The 16,033-nt window shown below is 46.8% G+C and overlaps 1 protein-coding gene across 1 annotated transcript; it reads right to left on the reverse strand.

Annotated features, from left to right (window-relative positions):
• Window positions 1-7,608: 7,608 nt before the first annotated feature.
• Window positions 7,609-15,957, reverse strand: RAB19 (RAB19, member RAS oncogene family). The gene is made up of 2 exons (XM_023530276.1): window positions 15,746-15,957; window positions 7,609-9,091 (listed from the first exon to the last, which is right to left on the reverse strand). Exons 1-2 carry the CDS (start codon window positions 15,927-15,929, stop codon window positions 8,823-8,825), a joined length of 453 nt encoding a protein of 150 aa, XP_023386044.1. The 5' UTR covers window positions 15,930-15,957; the 3' UTR covers window positions 7,609-8,822.
• Between the last annotated feature and the right edge of the window lie 76 nt (window positions 15,958-16,033).

Below are 16,033 nucleotides of genomic sequence, written 5' to 3' on the forward strand. Positions count from 1 at the left end.
TCCACGTATTAGCCAGTCCATAATGCTCGTGGCGACCCCGTCACTGTCTGCATTGACAGTGAGCTCTTCAGTGTGGCTGCAGACTGCAAAAAGGCGACCAACAAGGACGGTGAAACTCCTCACTTCCTCTTTTGGCAAAACCACAGTCTCAGCCTCCCTCCTGCCACCACACACAGTAATGTTTACATCTGTAACCAACGCCTGTGGACACACGCCTCCTGGTTTTTAAAAAAGGTTGGGGGAAAAGCAGCAAATACCTCCAGAGGTTTGGGGGAGGGCGGGGGCATGTTGACGAAGGTGTTCGTGGTCATCATTTGTGCCGTTCCCCAGGCTCCCGAGTCTCTGCCTTCCTGGGTGCGAGTTGCTAAGCCCATCGGGAGCTCCTGAGGCTGATGGAGTGTAATGAGGAGGTGGCATATTTCCAGGCAAAAGTTAAGAGCTAACTTTCGCCAATGCCAGTCTTACCTCATTCTCCCCTTATCCACGGGGATCATTTCTGAGAAGGTGGCTGTCCCACCAGCCTGGGTGCATAGTGTGAGGACAGGTAGATTAGAACGCTCGGCTGTCCTTTGAGGGACAAGATTTTAGATTTTTATTTGTTTATTTTTTATTTACGCCTACAGCACCTAGTCTTCCTGGGTGGTCTCCCATCCAAGTACTAACCAAGCCTGACTCGCTTAGCTTCCGAGATCAGACATCAGGCTTGTTCAGGGTGGCATGGCCGTAGACCATGGACCGTGGCTCCACTGGGGCGCGAACCCAGGACCTTCTGCGTGTAAAGCAGACGTGCTAACAGCTATACTATGGAACCACGTCTGAGATTTTAGATCTTTTTGTTGTCACAGCACAACAGGCTATCTTATGCTGAGGTCATCTATTGAAAACTCATAAGCAAAACAAAAACATAATATATAAAGTATTGAATTATTTTAATAGTACTTTTTAGGTATCTCTCTATTCAAGGTAATTAAATTGTGATTAAATTGTATTGATGAACAAACTTACGGTTTAAAATCACTACGTGGTCTAGAGACATTAGAAAAAACATTACACACACTGGCTTTTTTGCCTACCTATCCTTTGATAATATTACTAAGGGAAATATATATAGTTTTTTTAGAGGAATGAGGCTGTGCCGTAGTTGTTAAATATGTCAGAAGCATTTAAATAGTTATAAATAGGGAGGCTAGAAGATAAGTTTTTAAATAGCCCTCAAACCCTAGAATCAGTTTCTGAGGGTTTCATTAGGCTGAGAGGCAAAGAGATATACTTCTAAGTGGGAAAATTTAAAAAACAGTAAACCCTTTGTAAGTTTTATCTGAAGTGATTAACACAGTCATCAGTGTGTTATTACTTTCCATAGCGTCTAGGACTTATTTCACATTTAAAAACGGGCTTACATTTTAGATAAAAGAAGTGTTCTGTCGTAAATCATTTTCACAAAGTGCTTATTTCTTTGTATTGAATGGCAGGAAGAGATTCTATGCCGATAATAGAAAATGTCATAAGATCTGACTTCACTGAAACTCACCAGGTCTTTCTTGCAGCTCCCTTTATCAGTGCAGAGAAGGAGATACACCACGTGGTATCTGAACAAATAAAAGTATTTTTAGGTTCAAGTTGAAGCACTGTTTCCTTTTAATCAGAAGCAGATTCCCTTCAGTAAATAACTTAGAAATTGACTTCCAGAAGGCTGTACCTACTCCTGTCTTTGTCAACAGTCAGCATACTCTAAAATATAAAACAATTTGTAAGAAAGATTTGTTTCAAGGAAGACTCATTTCAGATGATAAATTTGCCCTCCCAGAAAGGGCTCGTTCTGTTTTTACCTAACGTAGATGCGGGTGCAGTCACTCACTTTCCTCCCCTACCCCTTGCCTTCTGTGTTACAACTGTTAATGGGTAATGTTTTTGATAAGATGAACGTAACCATTTGTTTTACGGATATTTGCGTCTCTGCCACACACTGTGCCAGCACTGGAGATGCTGTGAGCACAGAGGCAGCAAAATCTGTTCATCAAAACAGTCCATGGGATCCCCTCCGCTTCCCAGACTTCTTTGCACTTCAGTTGGTGCCACGTGACTCAGACCACACGCTGCATGCCTCCTTCATCCCTCCTGCCAGGGGGATGCTGGAAACCACGTGGCTACAGTGTTTAAAAATAACCACCATTTATTGCACACATACAATGTGCCAGGCCCTGTGCTTAGCATTTCGATTAAGTCTCATTTAATCCTTACAGCAACCCGAGGTAAGTCATATCTCTGATTTACACCGGACGAGACTGAAATTGCGGTGAAGTCATTTGCCTGTGTTTTCACGGCTGATAAGCTGTAGATCGGGCTCCAACCTCGGTCCTTCTGATTAGAGGCCAGACTCAAGTAGACTGTGCCTTGTGCAGTGGACGTCATCCTCCTCATTCTACCAAGAGTGTGTGGCCAAAGGTCACCAGTGTTGTCCCTGCTGAATTCAGGACTTGCAGGAAACTTCATTTCCTTGGCTTTTCACAGCAATTGGCAGAATCGATCACCGTTTTCCCCAATCTTTAAAGCTATATTACACCAGCATTTCTCAAACTGTTAACGGTAAAGGACTAGTTGTCTTATTTTTTTTATTTCTAATCCATCCTGGGCCATTACTCTTGTGAAAGACTAGAAAAATGAAATGAAAAACATCCTCCTTAGTAGGATCCCAAAGTTGTCGCTGGGTTTGACAGACGTCAAAAAAGTTCTCAATTTCTGTCCTCTCTTTGCCACAGACGGGGAGCAGTGTGCAGGCCACTCCCCAAGCTCCATTGTCACCACCATCTTCTGATTCCTTCTGAAGTGGTGGCTCCTTTCTCCTCCCCCTCATTTTGGGTATTCCGTAAGGCCCGATCCTGGCCTCATTCCCCTGGCTAACAATTCATGCCACCGACAAAGGAAGCGATTTCCACACATAAGTCACAGTGCTAGAGATTCTAGGAACACACTGTACACAGCATTTGCCCTAAAGGAAGTTCTGGTGCAGTGGAAGAGCTCAGGGGAGATGCACTGATGGCTACAGATGGTATTGTCGCCAAACAATAATGCTGCCCACTCTGCGACTTCACCTTTCCCCCTCAGCCTGGCTTCACTAGGTGCTGGTCCAGTATCTCTAACTGCTTGCTGGACGTCTCCTCTGGGAGAGCCCACTCCCACTGGACCCTCAGTTTCTAAAAACTGAAAACCATGCTTTCCTCAGATTTGGCCCAACCACTTGGCTCCGTGCATCATATAATTCCCTTTCTCAAAATCCTCAGGGACTTCTTTCTGTCCGTAGGAGCAGGATTAAATCCGTCAGCCTCTGCAGCCTGGGTTCTTCAGAATGACCCACGTGCCCCCGTGACATTCCAACGCTCATCCTCTTCCTCATCCCTAAGGGCTGGGCTTGTTCCTGACTCCTACACTTCCTACTCACATACAGCCCCTTCGTCACCCTTTCTGTCACAGAGCCCGTCGAGGTCCTGAATCCTCCAAGACGTTTTCCCAGGTCATTTCAGCCAGCCTTGAACTACCATGTTACTCTGGCCCATTAACTATGCAACGTTATTTCACTTTAAATGTGTAAACTTGGTTCCTGCTAAACACTGAATCATTTTAGGTCAGGAAACTGTTATTTCTTTTGTAACTCCCACACCCCTTAGGACAAAGTGTATAGTAACACTTAAGTTGAGGTCATGGTAAGTAGCCTGTGTTTGATCACCGAAAGCTTTACTAAGGCTGCAGGCCTTTGACGTCCCACTTCTGCTTTAAATCTGGTCAGTGGCCGCTAAGGCTTCGGGTGCTGAGCTGGGGGAGCTGGTGGCAACAACCATAGATGCCCGAGTGTCAGTCTGTGAATTGGCTTATGCTTTGAAGAGACTTGCAAATAGTATAAATTATGGATCCTAATCCAGATCTGATGAAGCACAGCTCCAGGGCTGGGGCCTGGGATTCTGCATGTTTCATGAGTCCTGCGGCCCGCCTGATGCACAGCCAGGGCTCAGATGCATTCTGCAGTCCGGCCTCTCTTTTCAGTTGAGTGACCTAAAGCCCCCCAAATTGGAAATAACTTGCCAAGTTCACACTGTAAGTGGCCAGGAACACCTTGAGGGGCTACCTGAGTAACAGCTACATTCTGTGCATGTCAAAATGTTACAGAAGTAAATGTATAGGAAAAGCGACGTGTACAAGATCATGCTGAGAGCGTCACTCTGCGTGTGATCCCAGGTGATCTTAATATTCCTAACTTTTTTTTCCCCCCTAAATGACAAATCCTTTCCTCAGTTGTTTCTGAGTAATGTATAATCTTAGTAACTCCCTTAGGGATTAAAAAAAATAGTTTCAATGTGTTTGCATGGTATGTAATGGTTAAAGTTAAAAAGAAATATTTCTGGCTGATAAATTACTAAAGATTATATGCTAAAATTTATTTTAAATGCAAATTTTTTCTCCTTAGGCCCTTTTGAGTGAGATATAATTCACATACCAATTAATTCACCCATTTAAAGTATACAATGTAATGGTTTTTTGATATATTACATTATTAATTTTTAAGATTGTAGTAAAATATAACAAAGTTTGCCATTTTAACCATTTTAAGTATATAATTCGGTGGCATTAATTATATTCACGATGCTTTGTAACTACCAAGATGGCAGTTCTTTATATTCAGATATACTGACTGACTTTCCCACTTAAAATGATGTTCGCTGCTTATTTTTATTTCTGTTAGAATGTTGCTGAATTTTAAAATAACCCATGTTTGGGTTTGGAAATAGAATAGATAGACAATGAAACATAGATAGACAACTGCAACACTAACGCGTGCTCTGATATAGTGAATACTTGTATTCTGTGCTTTAAAAAATAACCACCTTGGTGTTTTTATAAATGTCATAAATTTTATTTTTATAATTGGAATTTTGTTTCTAAACTAAATGAAAAGGTTTGGGGCTGCTATTTGCAAGCAGCTTTCTAAAAATTTAACATATACGTGGATAATTTTTATTGCCAATAAGAGAAAAAACGAATTGAATATATTATCACTCTGTGGTCTCTTTTAAATGCTGGTCTTTCAAGTTCCAGATATATCCTGATATACTATATAAGAACAAGTAAATGCAAATAATAACAGTAAGTAAAATGATACGTAAATGCAACTTATATGTCGGGTGAAGAGTGATTTCTGAATGATTTTGCAGAATTATCACCTCTTCTGCTCTTATTAACCCCTACTTTTGCTTCGGCATTCCTGATGCTTCCAGTCTTTAGCAATTATTTGTGGGTGTAAATTAGACAATGTATGGGTAAGAAAAAAAAACACAAAAGAAACTGTGATATCAAAACCACCTTAGCAGCTAGCCATATCCTGCTATATCGTAAACCAACTAGGTGGATTTTATGAGCGTTTGTACGTGCTCCCTCAATAATTGATCAAAGACTCTTGAACAGATATTGATATTTTTGAAAATGAAAACTTGAAGCAGGTACTGTTATTGCCTTTGGTGATATGAACCCCACCCCAGAACCTTTTCTCTATCACCCAGAGGTGTGCAAAATACCTGCCAGGAGTACTGACGTGTACTTGCTTTGGCGAGTTCTTCCCCATCCTCTCAATCTAACCCTTGTGCTGGAATGGCTCAGCCCTCACTGGTAGAACTCAGCCTGGTTTGCCTTGGGTCACCCATATAGCCTTGCATGTGAGTGAACTGGAGTTTTCACATCATCCTGTTCAAAGGAAGTGGGGTGAAAGATTATACATTACTCAGAAACAACTCAGGCTGGGTCTGGCATGTTTCAGGCACTGCTCCTCCATATTCCCCTGCAGTTTGCTAGGACTTGCCACCCAACTAGCTACCCTTTCTGCACCCCTGCCCCTCCCCAGCTGCATCCTTCTTCCCCCTTCGGCTTCTTCTCTATTCGAATGTATGCGTGAGACTATGTCTCGGAATGAGAATATTTCTCCTGCTGTGTGCACGTGTGTGGGTGGAGGATGCTGAGAGGTTAATATGACGGAGCCCAAATCTGATGGCGGTCACGATCTGAGAGGGCTCTGGAACTAGATTGTTCGTTTGAGTTTGAATCCTGACTCTGCCACTTGCTGGCTGTGTGACCTTAATCTCTCTGTCTCCTCATTTTAAAAATAGGAATTATAAATAGTATCTACTTCAGAGATAGTTGCAGAGTTAATAGAACAGTCAGTACACTAACTGTTATAGTTGACAGGATAAATAAAGCGTTTGGTCCAATGCTGGGCATATAGCAATTGCTCCATGTATTTGCCATTATTAACGCTATTGTGGTAATATTCCTGTCACTGCTAATAGACCTTTTCAGTAAGAGCGGGGAAGAGATTCAGGAAAAAAATCTAAGAACAATGAAATATTAACCGAAAGCTTTTCTCACACACAGAAATGAACTTGGCCACTGGCAGATAAAATATGGAGTTTAAAATCGTTTCATTCTTCTGAAATGTTTCTTTGGGAACTTAATTTCATATAACTCATTTGTTACCCGCTATACAATTTGGGGGATATGAGAAAAATGCTAGAATTCAGTTAATATGCAGGCTTCCCAGACATCAGCTGTGACGAGGAGCCAGCCAGTTATGAGACTGTGCTCAGCTTCAGCGAAGCCTGTGCCTGTTTTTCAAGGGGACCTGCGGGTACCCTAATCCAGTGAAGCTGCTCTACCCGGGAGGCCTTTTCAAGTCCCTTTCAGGTGTACCTGAGGGTGTCTGTCTTAGCACTGTCATTTTCACAGAAGCCCAGGCCGGTTAAATCGCAGGTTGCTGATGTTCAGGTGACCTTGTTCTCACATGTCCAACCTGTTGGTAGGAATATTTTAATTCCAGATAATCCCGAGGGTGCATAATCCTAGAAGCCAATGGGGTTTTCAGAGTATTGGTTGAGATTGATGTGCAGAGAAATGATGGAAAATTGGTGTGAGCCAATCATCTCAGCTCCTGCTCAGCCCGTCTCCTGGGCTCACTCTCTCCCCCGATCCACTTGATTTTCCTTACCCTTCAGAATGTCTGTCTGCTAATCGCCTCCTCTGAAAACCGCTCCGTGGCTTTATACAGACATCTTCCTGGTCTGCCTTGTAAGCGTCTGCCTCGCAGAACCCTTTCTTTAGAACAATAATATGCTTGTGAAAACGGCTAATCTGCTTCGATGCATTTTTTTCTCTGCCAGATAACTAGATTCTCCTCATGTTTCTGAGAGGTAGCTCGTTCATTTTAACAACAAATGTTTACTGAAAGGAATTAACGCTTTAATTCTCTGTGATCTCATTCCTGTCCTCACCTAGCCTCTGTATGGTCATGGTTCTCAAGTTTTAGTTGGAGAAGAATCACCTGGCAGGCTTGGATGACGTGTGGATTTCTGAAAAGGCTCCGATCCAGTAAGTCGGTCATGGTATCTGTGACAAGCATTCCCGGCCACTCTCATACGTATGATTGGTGAACTACACCTTGAAACCATTGTTCTGTTATACCATCCAGTAGGTAAATGGTGTGAGCCACATAGGTAATTTCAAATTTTCTAGTAGCCACAGTCAAAAAGTAAAGAGAAACAGGTGAAATGTTAATATTTTATTTAACCTAGTATATCTAAAATAACATTTCAACATATAATCAATATAAAAATTAATAGTAATTATTGGGAGAGCCCCCTTGTACTTCTTATTATGACTGCAAGACACACCTCAGCAACAACCATCAGGGAACTTTTAATCCATTTCCTGTCAGCCCCGAGATAGCTCGCAGATTACAGTCCTAACCTCACCCCCAAAATCTTTGCATCGCTCTAATATATCAATAGTTTTGGGAAACGAATGACGTTCTATTTACGGCATTCCGTTTTTAGCGGTGGTATTTCCATTTACAAAATATAGTAACTCTCGATCGCTAAAAACGTCAAATCCTAGAAAACGTAGCATTCCCACGTGTGATGTTAAATCAGCACTGGCAGCGAGCTGCACTTTTTTTTTCTAAATGAGAAAAAGGTTAAAAAACATGGTGTATTACTTAGGTTCTGGAAGGCACATGGCACGCCTGGGCCACACAGAGGGGTCAGTTTGGGGTTCGCTATTCATCTATCAGCCAATTTAACTTCATTTCAGAAATGACTTCTGATCCAGCAGCAAACTTGGTGTTTTAGAAAGAAGTGGTAGACATTTCCCACATCCTAGGTGGGTGGTCAAATCAGCCCAAGTAGGATGAAGTGAAATCCGATTCGATTTCCATCACGTGGCTCCTGACCATTTGGCAAGATGGCGTTTATGGTCTGAAAGTCAAAAGGTTTCCTGCCCAAACGGGGGCCCCGAGGTGTGGATGTCGGGAGGCCAATGTCCACAGCTTTCTGGTTTATCGGTGCAGGCCTCTTCCCCCTCCTCCCAGACCCAAGCTACTTTAAACCGTTCCAGAACGTTCTAAACATCCTCTCCCCTCTCTTGATAGTCCTCTCTTTTCCTTCACCACCTTCTTCAAGAGAGAGAAGCAAAATTCAGTAGAAACAGTCGAAGGGTTGGTTGGGGAGACAGAAGAGGAAAAGATGAAACAGAACAAACCTCCTCCTCCTCCCTCTGTGCCTTAAGTCCAGGGTGAAATCCAGAGAGACAGTGGTGTCCCCTTGTCCTTAGAGCCAGCGGTTATGGCCTCCGGTGTGGATGGAGGCAGAAGTCCTGCCCGTCCACGCAGGAAGGCTTGAGGACTGGTGGCGAGCGTAATCGTGGACCTGAAATGCTACTCGGCAGACAGGAGGCTGTCCTTTGGTTTCAGAGACGGCCTCCGGCGGGTGCGACTGTCCTCGTGAACGCACTCAGCAAGTGCACTGGCTCTTTTCACTGGGCGCCTGGGCCAGGAGAACTGGACTGGAGTCCAGGGGGAGGCTGTTCGGGGTGCTCTCCCCACACAGGTGCAGGCTGTTGCGTGCGATCAGCTCCCTGGCCATGAGCACGAAGACTTCGTCGATGTTCTTGGACTCTTTGGCAGACGTCTCCAGAACGGCGAGGAGGCCGTATTTCTCAGCCAGCGTGCAGGCATCCTCAAACAGAACATGCCGTTTTTCCCACAGGTCACATTTGTTCCCTGGGAAGGAGAGATAAGCAAATACTCTACTGAGTCACGTAACCCAGTGTGGAAAAAAAAAGAACTGTGGAAAGAACGTTTTTTAGTTTAGCGGTAGGCACGCACGCATGCGTTCACACATAGTAACCGAGGGCAGATGTGCTGCAAATGAAACCACGAAGAATGGAAGCAGAGCCACTGTCTTAATTCGCCGTTTGGTCTCCAAGAGCTGCAAGGAACGGGGCCAGAGGGAGGTGTGCGTTTTATTGTCTGTGTCTGGGGCGAGGGGAGCCTCCCTGTTCTTGGGAGGGACTGTCATTCCGTCTAAGGGTGACTCTCTCAGTCTTCTCTCTTCTTCCTTCAGGCCCTGTTCCTCTTTTCGCTCTTTCTGCCCCGCCAACTACAAAGTGTTGGACGCTGTGAGATGGGGCCTGGTCTCGCTGAGGAAATTGTGATCAGAATTTCTTGGGTTGAAGCTGTAGAGTGAATAATAAAGGATTTTTTTTTTTTTTTTTAGCTATGATTTATGACAATAAAATGCACAGTGAGTTATGTTCAGTGAGTTTTGGCAAATGTATATGCAAGCGGTTTGAGATTATCTACCAGAATAAGGCCGAGCAAGGCCAGGTACTTCTCTCCCCAGGTGTGAGCTCAACAGACATATGTGCCCACGTGTATCGATAAGCATACAAGAACATTCAGAGCAGCGATTTGCCTAATTGCCCCAAACTGAAAGCAACTCAAATGCCCATCACCAACCCAAACGAGAAATACTACATAGCGTATTCATGCGAAGAAATACACTAATTATGAAAAGAACAAATTACAGCTACATGCAACAATGTGGATGAAACTCATAAATGTAACGTTGAAAGAGAGAAGCTTTGACGAAAAGATAATCTGTACGACTCCAGCTATGTAAAGTTCAACATCAAGAGCAGAACAGAACTGCAGCATTTGGGGATGGGGGAGTCAAGTGGTAAAATGATCAAGAAAAGCCGAGGAGTGATCACCATGAAAGTCACAATGAGCTTCCCTTTGCGGGAGGAGGAGGGGGCGGCCGAGAGGGAGGGGAAGGAAGGCTCTGGGGAGGGTGCCCGCAGTATTCTTCCTTGCCCCAGGTGATGCTTACGCGAGCGTTCCCTTTGTGACAAATCAGTGATTGTGTACTTTTCTTTGCATAGGTTACTATGTCCCAGCCAAAAAAGATTGAAAAAATACTTTCTCAGCATCACAGTCACCAACCTGCTCGTTGTCAAAGCTCGATTTAGATCATCATTCTCCCCGAATAAGGTTAAATCCAAGAATCTTTTCGGGGGACGTTACTCCTTCTCGTACTCTTGTAAACTGAAGAAATGGCCCCAAAGATACCAGGTTCTAATCCCTGGAAATTGGAAATGCTACCTTATTTGGAAAAAGGATGTTTGCAGATGTGATTAAGTTAAGGCTCTTGGGCCCTGGGAGATGATTCTGGATTAGTTGCTAGGTGGGCCCTAACTGCAGCCACCTGCAGCCTTATTAGAATGAGGCAGTGGGAGGGCTGACTGCACGCACGCGCGCGCACACACACACACACACACACACACACACACACACACACACACACGGGGGGCGGGGGGGACGGACGTGAGGATGAAGGCAGCCACAAGCCACAGAATGCCGACAGCCACCAGAAGCAGACAAGGCAAGGAACAGATTGTGCCCTAGAGCCTCTGGGGCGGGGGGGGTGGAGGGTGAGGTCCTGCTGACGCATTGATTTCAACCCAGTGATAGCGAGTTCAGACTTCTGGCCTCCGGACTGGAGAGAGAACAAACTTCTGTTGTTTTAAGCCTCTCAGTTTATGGTAATTTGTTACAGCTGCCACAGGGAACAACTCAGGTATGTACCTTCCAGAAGACGATATGCATTTTTATAGCCTGTGAGGTTTAAGCTCAAGGCCTAGTTCTGTTTCTAGAGGAAAGGTGTGAGAGCCCCTTGGTGGGGGGCGGGGATGCTTCCGGAGTAGGAATCAGGGGTGTGGCCCCTACCCCTGCATCCCTGACCCTGAGCTGTGGCTTCTGGGCTGGGTCACGCTGATTCTGACTCTTACGACTTGCTCCTCCCACCTGCTACTATGCCATACCAGGTTAAGAGCACTGACTGTCCACTGTCCTGCCCCCCAGTATCTGGTGGCTGCACACCTCGGAAAGAGCCAGGACACCTGGAGGGAGGGAAAGAAACCATCTGCTTGCTCCGGCAGTCTGAGTCCTTGCTCGCTAAGTGTTCTGTGGGGGCAGCGGAGATGCTCGGGCCTTGCTCCAAAGGGAGGCAGGAGAGACACACGGACAATTAAAGAGCCATACGAGAATGTACCAATCCAAGATAGGCCATAAAATAACTTCATCCCAAGGACCAGGTGAGTGGTCCACGCTGTCATTGTCCGAATCCAACAACTCTGAACTCCCTAAGTTTCTTGGTATTTCATCTGATAGTAAAATCTGCCTGAACCTGGCCATTACAAGTTTTTATTCTACCTGCTTTGTATGACTAGCCATACATTTTGCTGCGTAAATATGAATGCTTTTGACCACGGGGTGTTAGGCCAGACCCTTCTGAGGGTGTCACGTAACAGAGAACGTACCCTCATAAGATCTGGCAAATCCTGAATTCTGAAATCTTTGGCCCTAAGGGTGTTCGCCGAGAGACTGTGGGGCTGTAAATATAACAGGAGTGTAAGTGGAAGGTTTGCCTGAGACTCTAAAGGGACAAAGACCAGATGCCAAAGAAAGTTATGAGACGGGACATCCACTATGAGCTACAACAGGAGGTTGGCCCCCTCAACCCTTACTCTGCTGGAGGGTGTGAAGAGTTAAGAGGTCGCCAGCAGAGCTGAGGGGATGAGAAAGAGAGATAAGCCGACCATCACCGGAGGAAAGCAGGTGCCCCTTCGATGGCTTCAGGAATCTCTGCCTTATCTTGAGGGCAGTGGGGATTTTAAACAGAGAGACTTCCTGCAAATGGCCAGAGGAAGAAGAATAGTACAAGTCAGTGCACAGCCATCTCTTTGACATTTGTATGATGGTGACGTGGCTGTGAAGGGCTGGGGTAAAATTGGGAGAGAGAAAGAGACACTTGTGGGAAGAAATGTGGAGACAGAATGGAAAATAAAGCAAAACGGGCAGGGATGTTTCCGTGAGGGAACAACGCATTTGACTAATGCAGACGGAGGCAAGGAAGCCACGGACAGAGGACAGAAAGCCCCGTTGTGTCGGCCCTCGGGATCGGACACGTTATAAATGGGGACTCTGGGGACACGGCCAGATCATCTTTAGGGGCATTTCTAGAACTAATTAAGAAGTGGGGGCAGAGACGGCTGTCACAAAAGACAGACTAGAGTGTAAATACCAAGAAAACTCTGAGATTCCTGGAAATCCTGCCACCTTGGCATTTATGACCCTCGTCTGCCCACTCTGTTTCTGCAGTAGAATAACTAGTAGTTAAAGACAGTGCTGGCTGGGAGACCCTCCTTCCCCGCCCGATCCCCACTTCTGGGTCGGAGAAAGGAGGCTGCCTTCCAAAGACAGCTCCGAGGGGAGGGGTCCCCCTCAGGCAGGGCGGCTTTGCATGCAGCTTCCAGGCCCCGAGGAAAAACTGCTTCATGTTTCCTGGGAAACACATGAATGTAATGGAAAAGAGAGCTGGTCCTCTTTCCTCAGAAAACCTCGAGTGCCATCCGAACTGCTTCGTTTCCTCAGTGACATGCATGTTATTCACACCTACGCCTCCAGGAAGGGAGCGAGCATCGCAGGAAGGCAGGTGTAGGTGTGAATAACATGCGTGTCACTGAGGTCAGGGTTGTCCCTCCCTGTCCACTCAGCTCCTCCCCCGGTGGTCCCTGAGCCCCTGTGCAGAGCACCCAGATTCTCTCATCTCTGCTCTACAGGAAATAACAGCTTCCCTTTACGGAGTTCTCAGCACCGCGCTAAGTGCTTTATATGTGTCACCTCACTTAATCCTCCCCGCTCGACCATCACTTTGAAGTAGGGACCCGTTTTATAGATGAGGAGGCAGAAATGTAGGGAGAGCAAGCTACAAGCCCAAGTTCGGACACGGAGGGAGATCCCACCCGCCATCTGTCTGATCCTGACGTCCGGGCGCTAGAACACGCGCGGACGCTGCCTAACTCAGAGTTTCAGGAGACCTTGGGTGACAGTCCAGCCTCACCAGCTATTGGAAAAAGGTCGAAAAGAAACCAAACCCACCAGGGACTCTGGACACCAGAAGGCCTGGTCGAAATCCCGCCTCACCTGTCCGTAGGTAACCAGGCTGTTACTTGGCGGGACACTTAACCTCGAGATGCCTTGGTTTCCTCATCTGGGAAGTGGGGGTATTTGGCTCCACGCTTAGGGTTGTTGAGAGGATTAAATGACATGACTCAGGAGAGGACTCGAACAGTGCCCGACTCCTACTAAGTGGTGAGTAGACGTCACCCGTCACCAGCACCCTCCTCCCTGCCCTGTCCTTGTGCCTCAGGGGGTAGGTAGCTCGTAGGGAGCAGAAGTGGCTGCCGAGGAAGAAATATGGCTCTTTTGGGGGGTCAGTGTTTATTTTTAGAACTCTGAACTCTGCTGTTAGAAGCAGCATCAGAAGTCAAATCATAAAAGTTTCTGACCACAGAGAGGACTTTTGGGTGAGAAGTGAGAGAGGAAAGAAGGCATCTCATCTCTCCCAAAAGAGGAGAATTGCCCTTCACGCGGAAGCCACCTCTTGGCCTCACTAGTCTCCCTTTTCTGGTTTCTGCCACGAGAGACGAGACACGTCTGCTCCGAAAAAAAACCAAAAAAAACGAGGGGGCTAAATTTGAGGGACATTTGCTTTGGTGGTGGGCTGTGGAATCTGGGCTTTTGACCTGACGTAGCGGGAAGGGGCGAGGTCGGTGGAGGCTCCGGAATGACTTGGATGCTTAACGTACAGGAGAAACAGAACTCATGTCAAAGCGGCGTGTCTTCACGTCCGTGCATAAGACAGAGGCCGGACCATGAATCAAATGGCAAAGACTTCGGGGAAAAAAAACGGTTCTAAAATCACCAGTCCTTTCTGGAGTCGTGACAGTCATCATAAGCAGGCTGGGTGTGCCCATCACACATGCCAAGGACCTCCTCGACATCCACCGCCAGCCTCTCATTCCGTGATGGCCTCGTCCGTCGGGGCCCAGCTGCTTGGTCCAGGGTGGCCGCCTTACCCCAGGCCTGTCACCTGGGCCGGGCTGTGCCATGAAAGGAGTGGGCATGAGATTCCCTTTCCAAGAAATGCGAGCTGGCGGATACTGGGAGAATGAGGAGTCTGCAGAAGGGCGGGCGGGGGATGAGGCTTGGAGAGACTCCGCAGGGGAGTGTAGGGGTGGCAGTGCACAGGCCCACGTTATCCCGCGTGTAAGAAGCAGCTCTGAGACAGAGAAAGTAGATGCAACAATAGACGGCAAGGAGGCTGGTCCAGAACCCAACCCCGAGGAGGGCCCCCGAGTTCTGGCTTGTCGGTGGGTGGCCTGGCTCTGCTGTGGCTCCTGATCTGCCTGAGGCTCAATCGCTGGCTTTTCCTAGGTCCCAGGGACTCACTCTAGTTAGTTAGTTTCTTCAACCTAACGAACCTTCTAGAAAGAAATCTTACCCCTAATTAAGCACTCACAATATGTCAGGCACTGCTAAGCAATTTATATACGATATCTCATTAAATCTTTACAATCAGTCCAGCAAGTATCAGTCACATCTGATAGGTGAGGAAACTAAGGTTCATAGGATGACTGGCCGCAGAGCTGGGATATGCTCGTCGACGGATAAATAATCCATTAAACATGGTATGTTTAGCTCTTTCTCAGTCTATCTAGACAGGTGCTTTGCAAACTTTAATTTGCATATGATTCTCTCTAGGATCCTGTTAAAATGAAGACTCTGACTCAGTACATCCAGGATGGCGCCTCAGATTGCGCATTTTTAACAAACTCGAAAGTGATGCTGGTGCTGCTGGTCTGTGGACCACCCTTCGAGTTGCAAGGGCCTAAACCAACTTGCCCAAATGAAGCGGCCACTTGGTAGACAGCAGTGGACTCAGGAGGGAGGAAAAAGTAGCCCTGTTTGCAAAACTAAAACTATAGAGAAGTGACAAACAGTGATGCTCTTCTGAACGTAAGCAGGACCGCTCGCATTTCAAGCTGCGAGTTCACTTCGCGGAGCCGAAGTTGCTGCTGGTTTTGATGTCGGTGTGTTAAGATTCGCTTAAGATCTTAACAGGTGTAAGAAGTCATTCAAGGGTGTCTCAGTCTCACCAGCTCCCTCGGGGACCTGGAGCCATTCGACTCTGTGAACCTCACCCTACAGAGTACTTCCTGTGTGGTCACACAGACCTGCGCAGTGAATTAGCTGGGGCGCCCTGCACACAGAAGCCTGGGCCCCACCCCAGGATAAGAAACTCCACGGTGGGGCCTTGGCATCTGTATTCTCACCAAGTTCACGCCCTCCCACCCCCTATTCTCAAGTGAATCTGCTGGGAATCTCTGAGCCAGACGCTCTCTGAGGTCCTGTCCACCATTTACGCTTTTTACGATGTCATGTCTCACTGCCACCGGAAACACACAGAGAGCTGAGCATCAGCAGAGGGGGGCCTGAAACACAGAGTTAAAACCTTGAGAAACACCATACCGATCAGCATGACGACCAAGTTGGCCGCGCCGTACTTTTCTATTTCGTGAATCCAGTGAGGAACGGACTCGAAGGTGGACTGCCGGGTGAGGTCGTAGGCGATGATGGCTGCGTGGGCACTGCGGTAGTAGCTTTGGGTGATGGTCCGGAAGCGCTCCTGGCCTGCGGTGTCCCACACCTGCATCTGGAGAAAGGCGGGAAAGGGAGTGGCATCGGGAGTTGCCAGGCCGGATGAGAACTTGCTCTCTTAAGTTGCCTGAAAAATACGGCTGCCTGGGTCTCCCCTCG

This window comes from Pteropus vampyrus, unplaced genomic scaffold (assembly GCF_000151845.1).
Source record: "Pteropus vampyrus isolate Shadow unplaced genomic scaffold, Pvam_2.0 Scaffold48, whole genome shotgun sequence".
Lineage (NCBI taxonomy): Eukaryota > Metazoa > Chordata > Mammalia > Chiroptera > Pteropodidae > Pteropus > Pteropus vampyrus.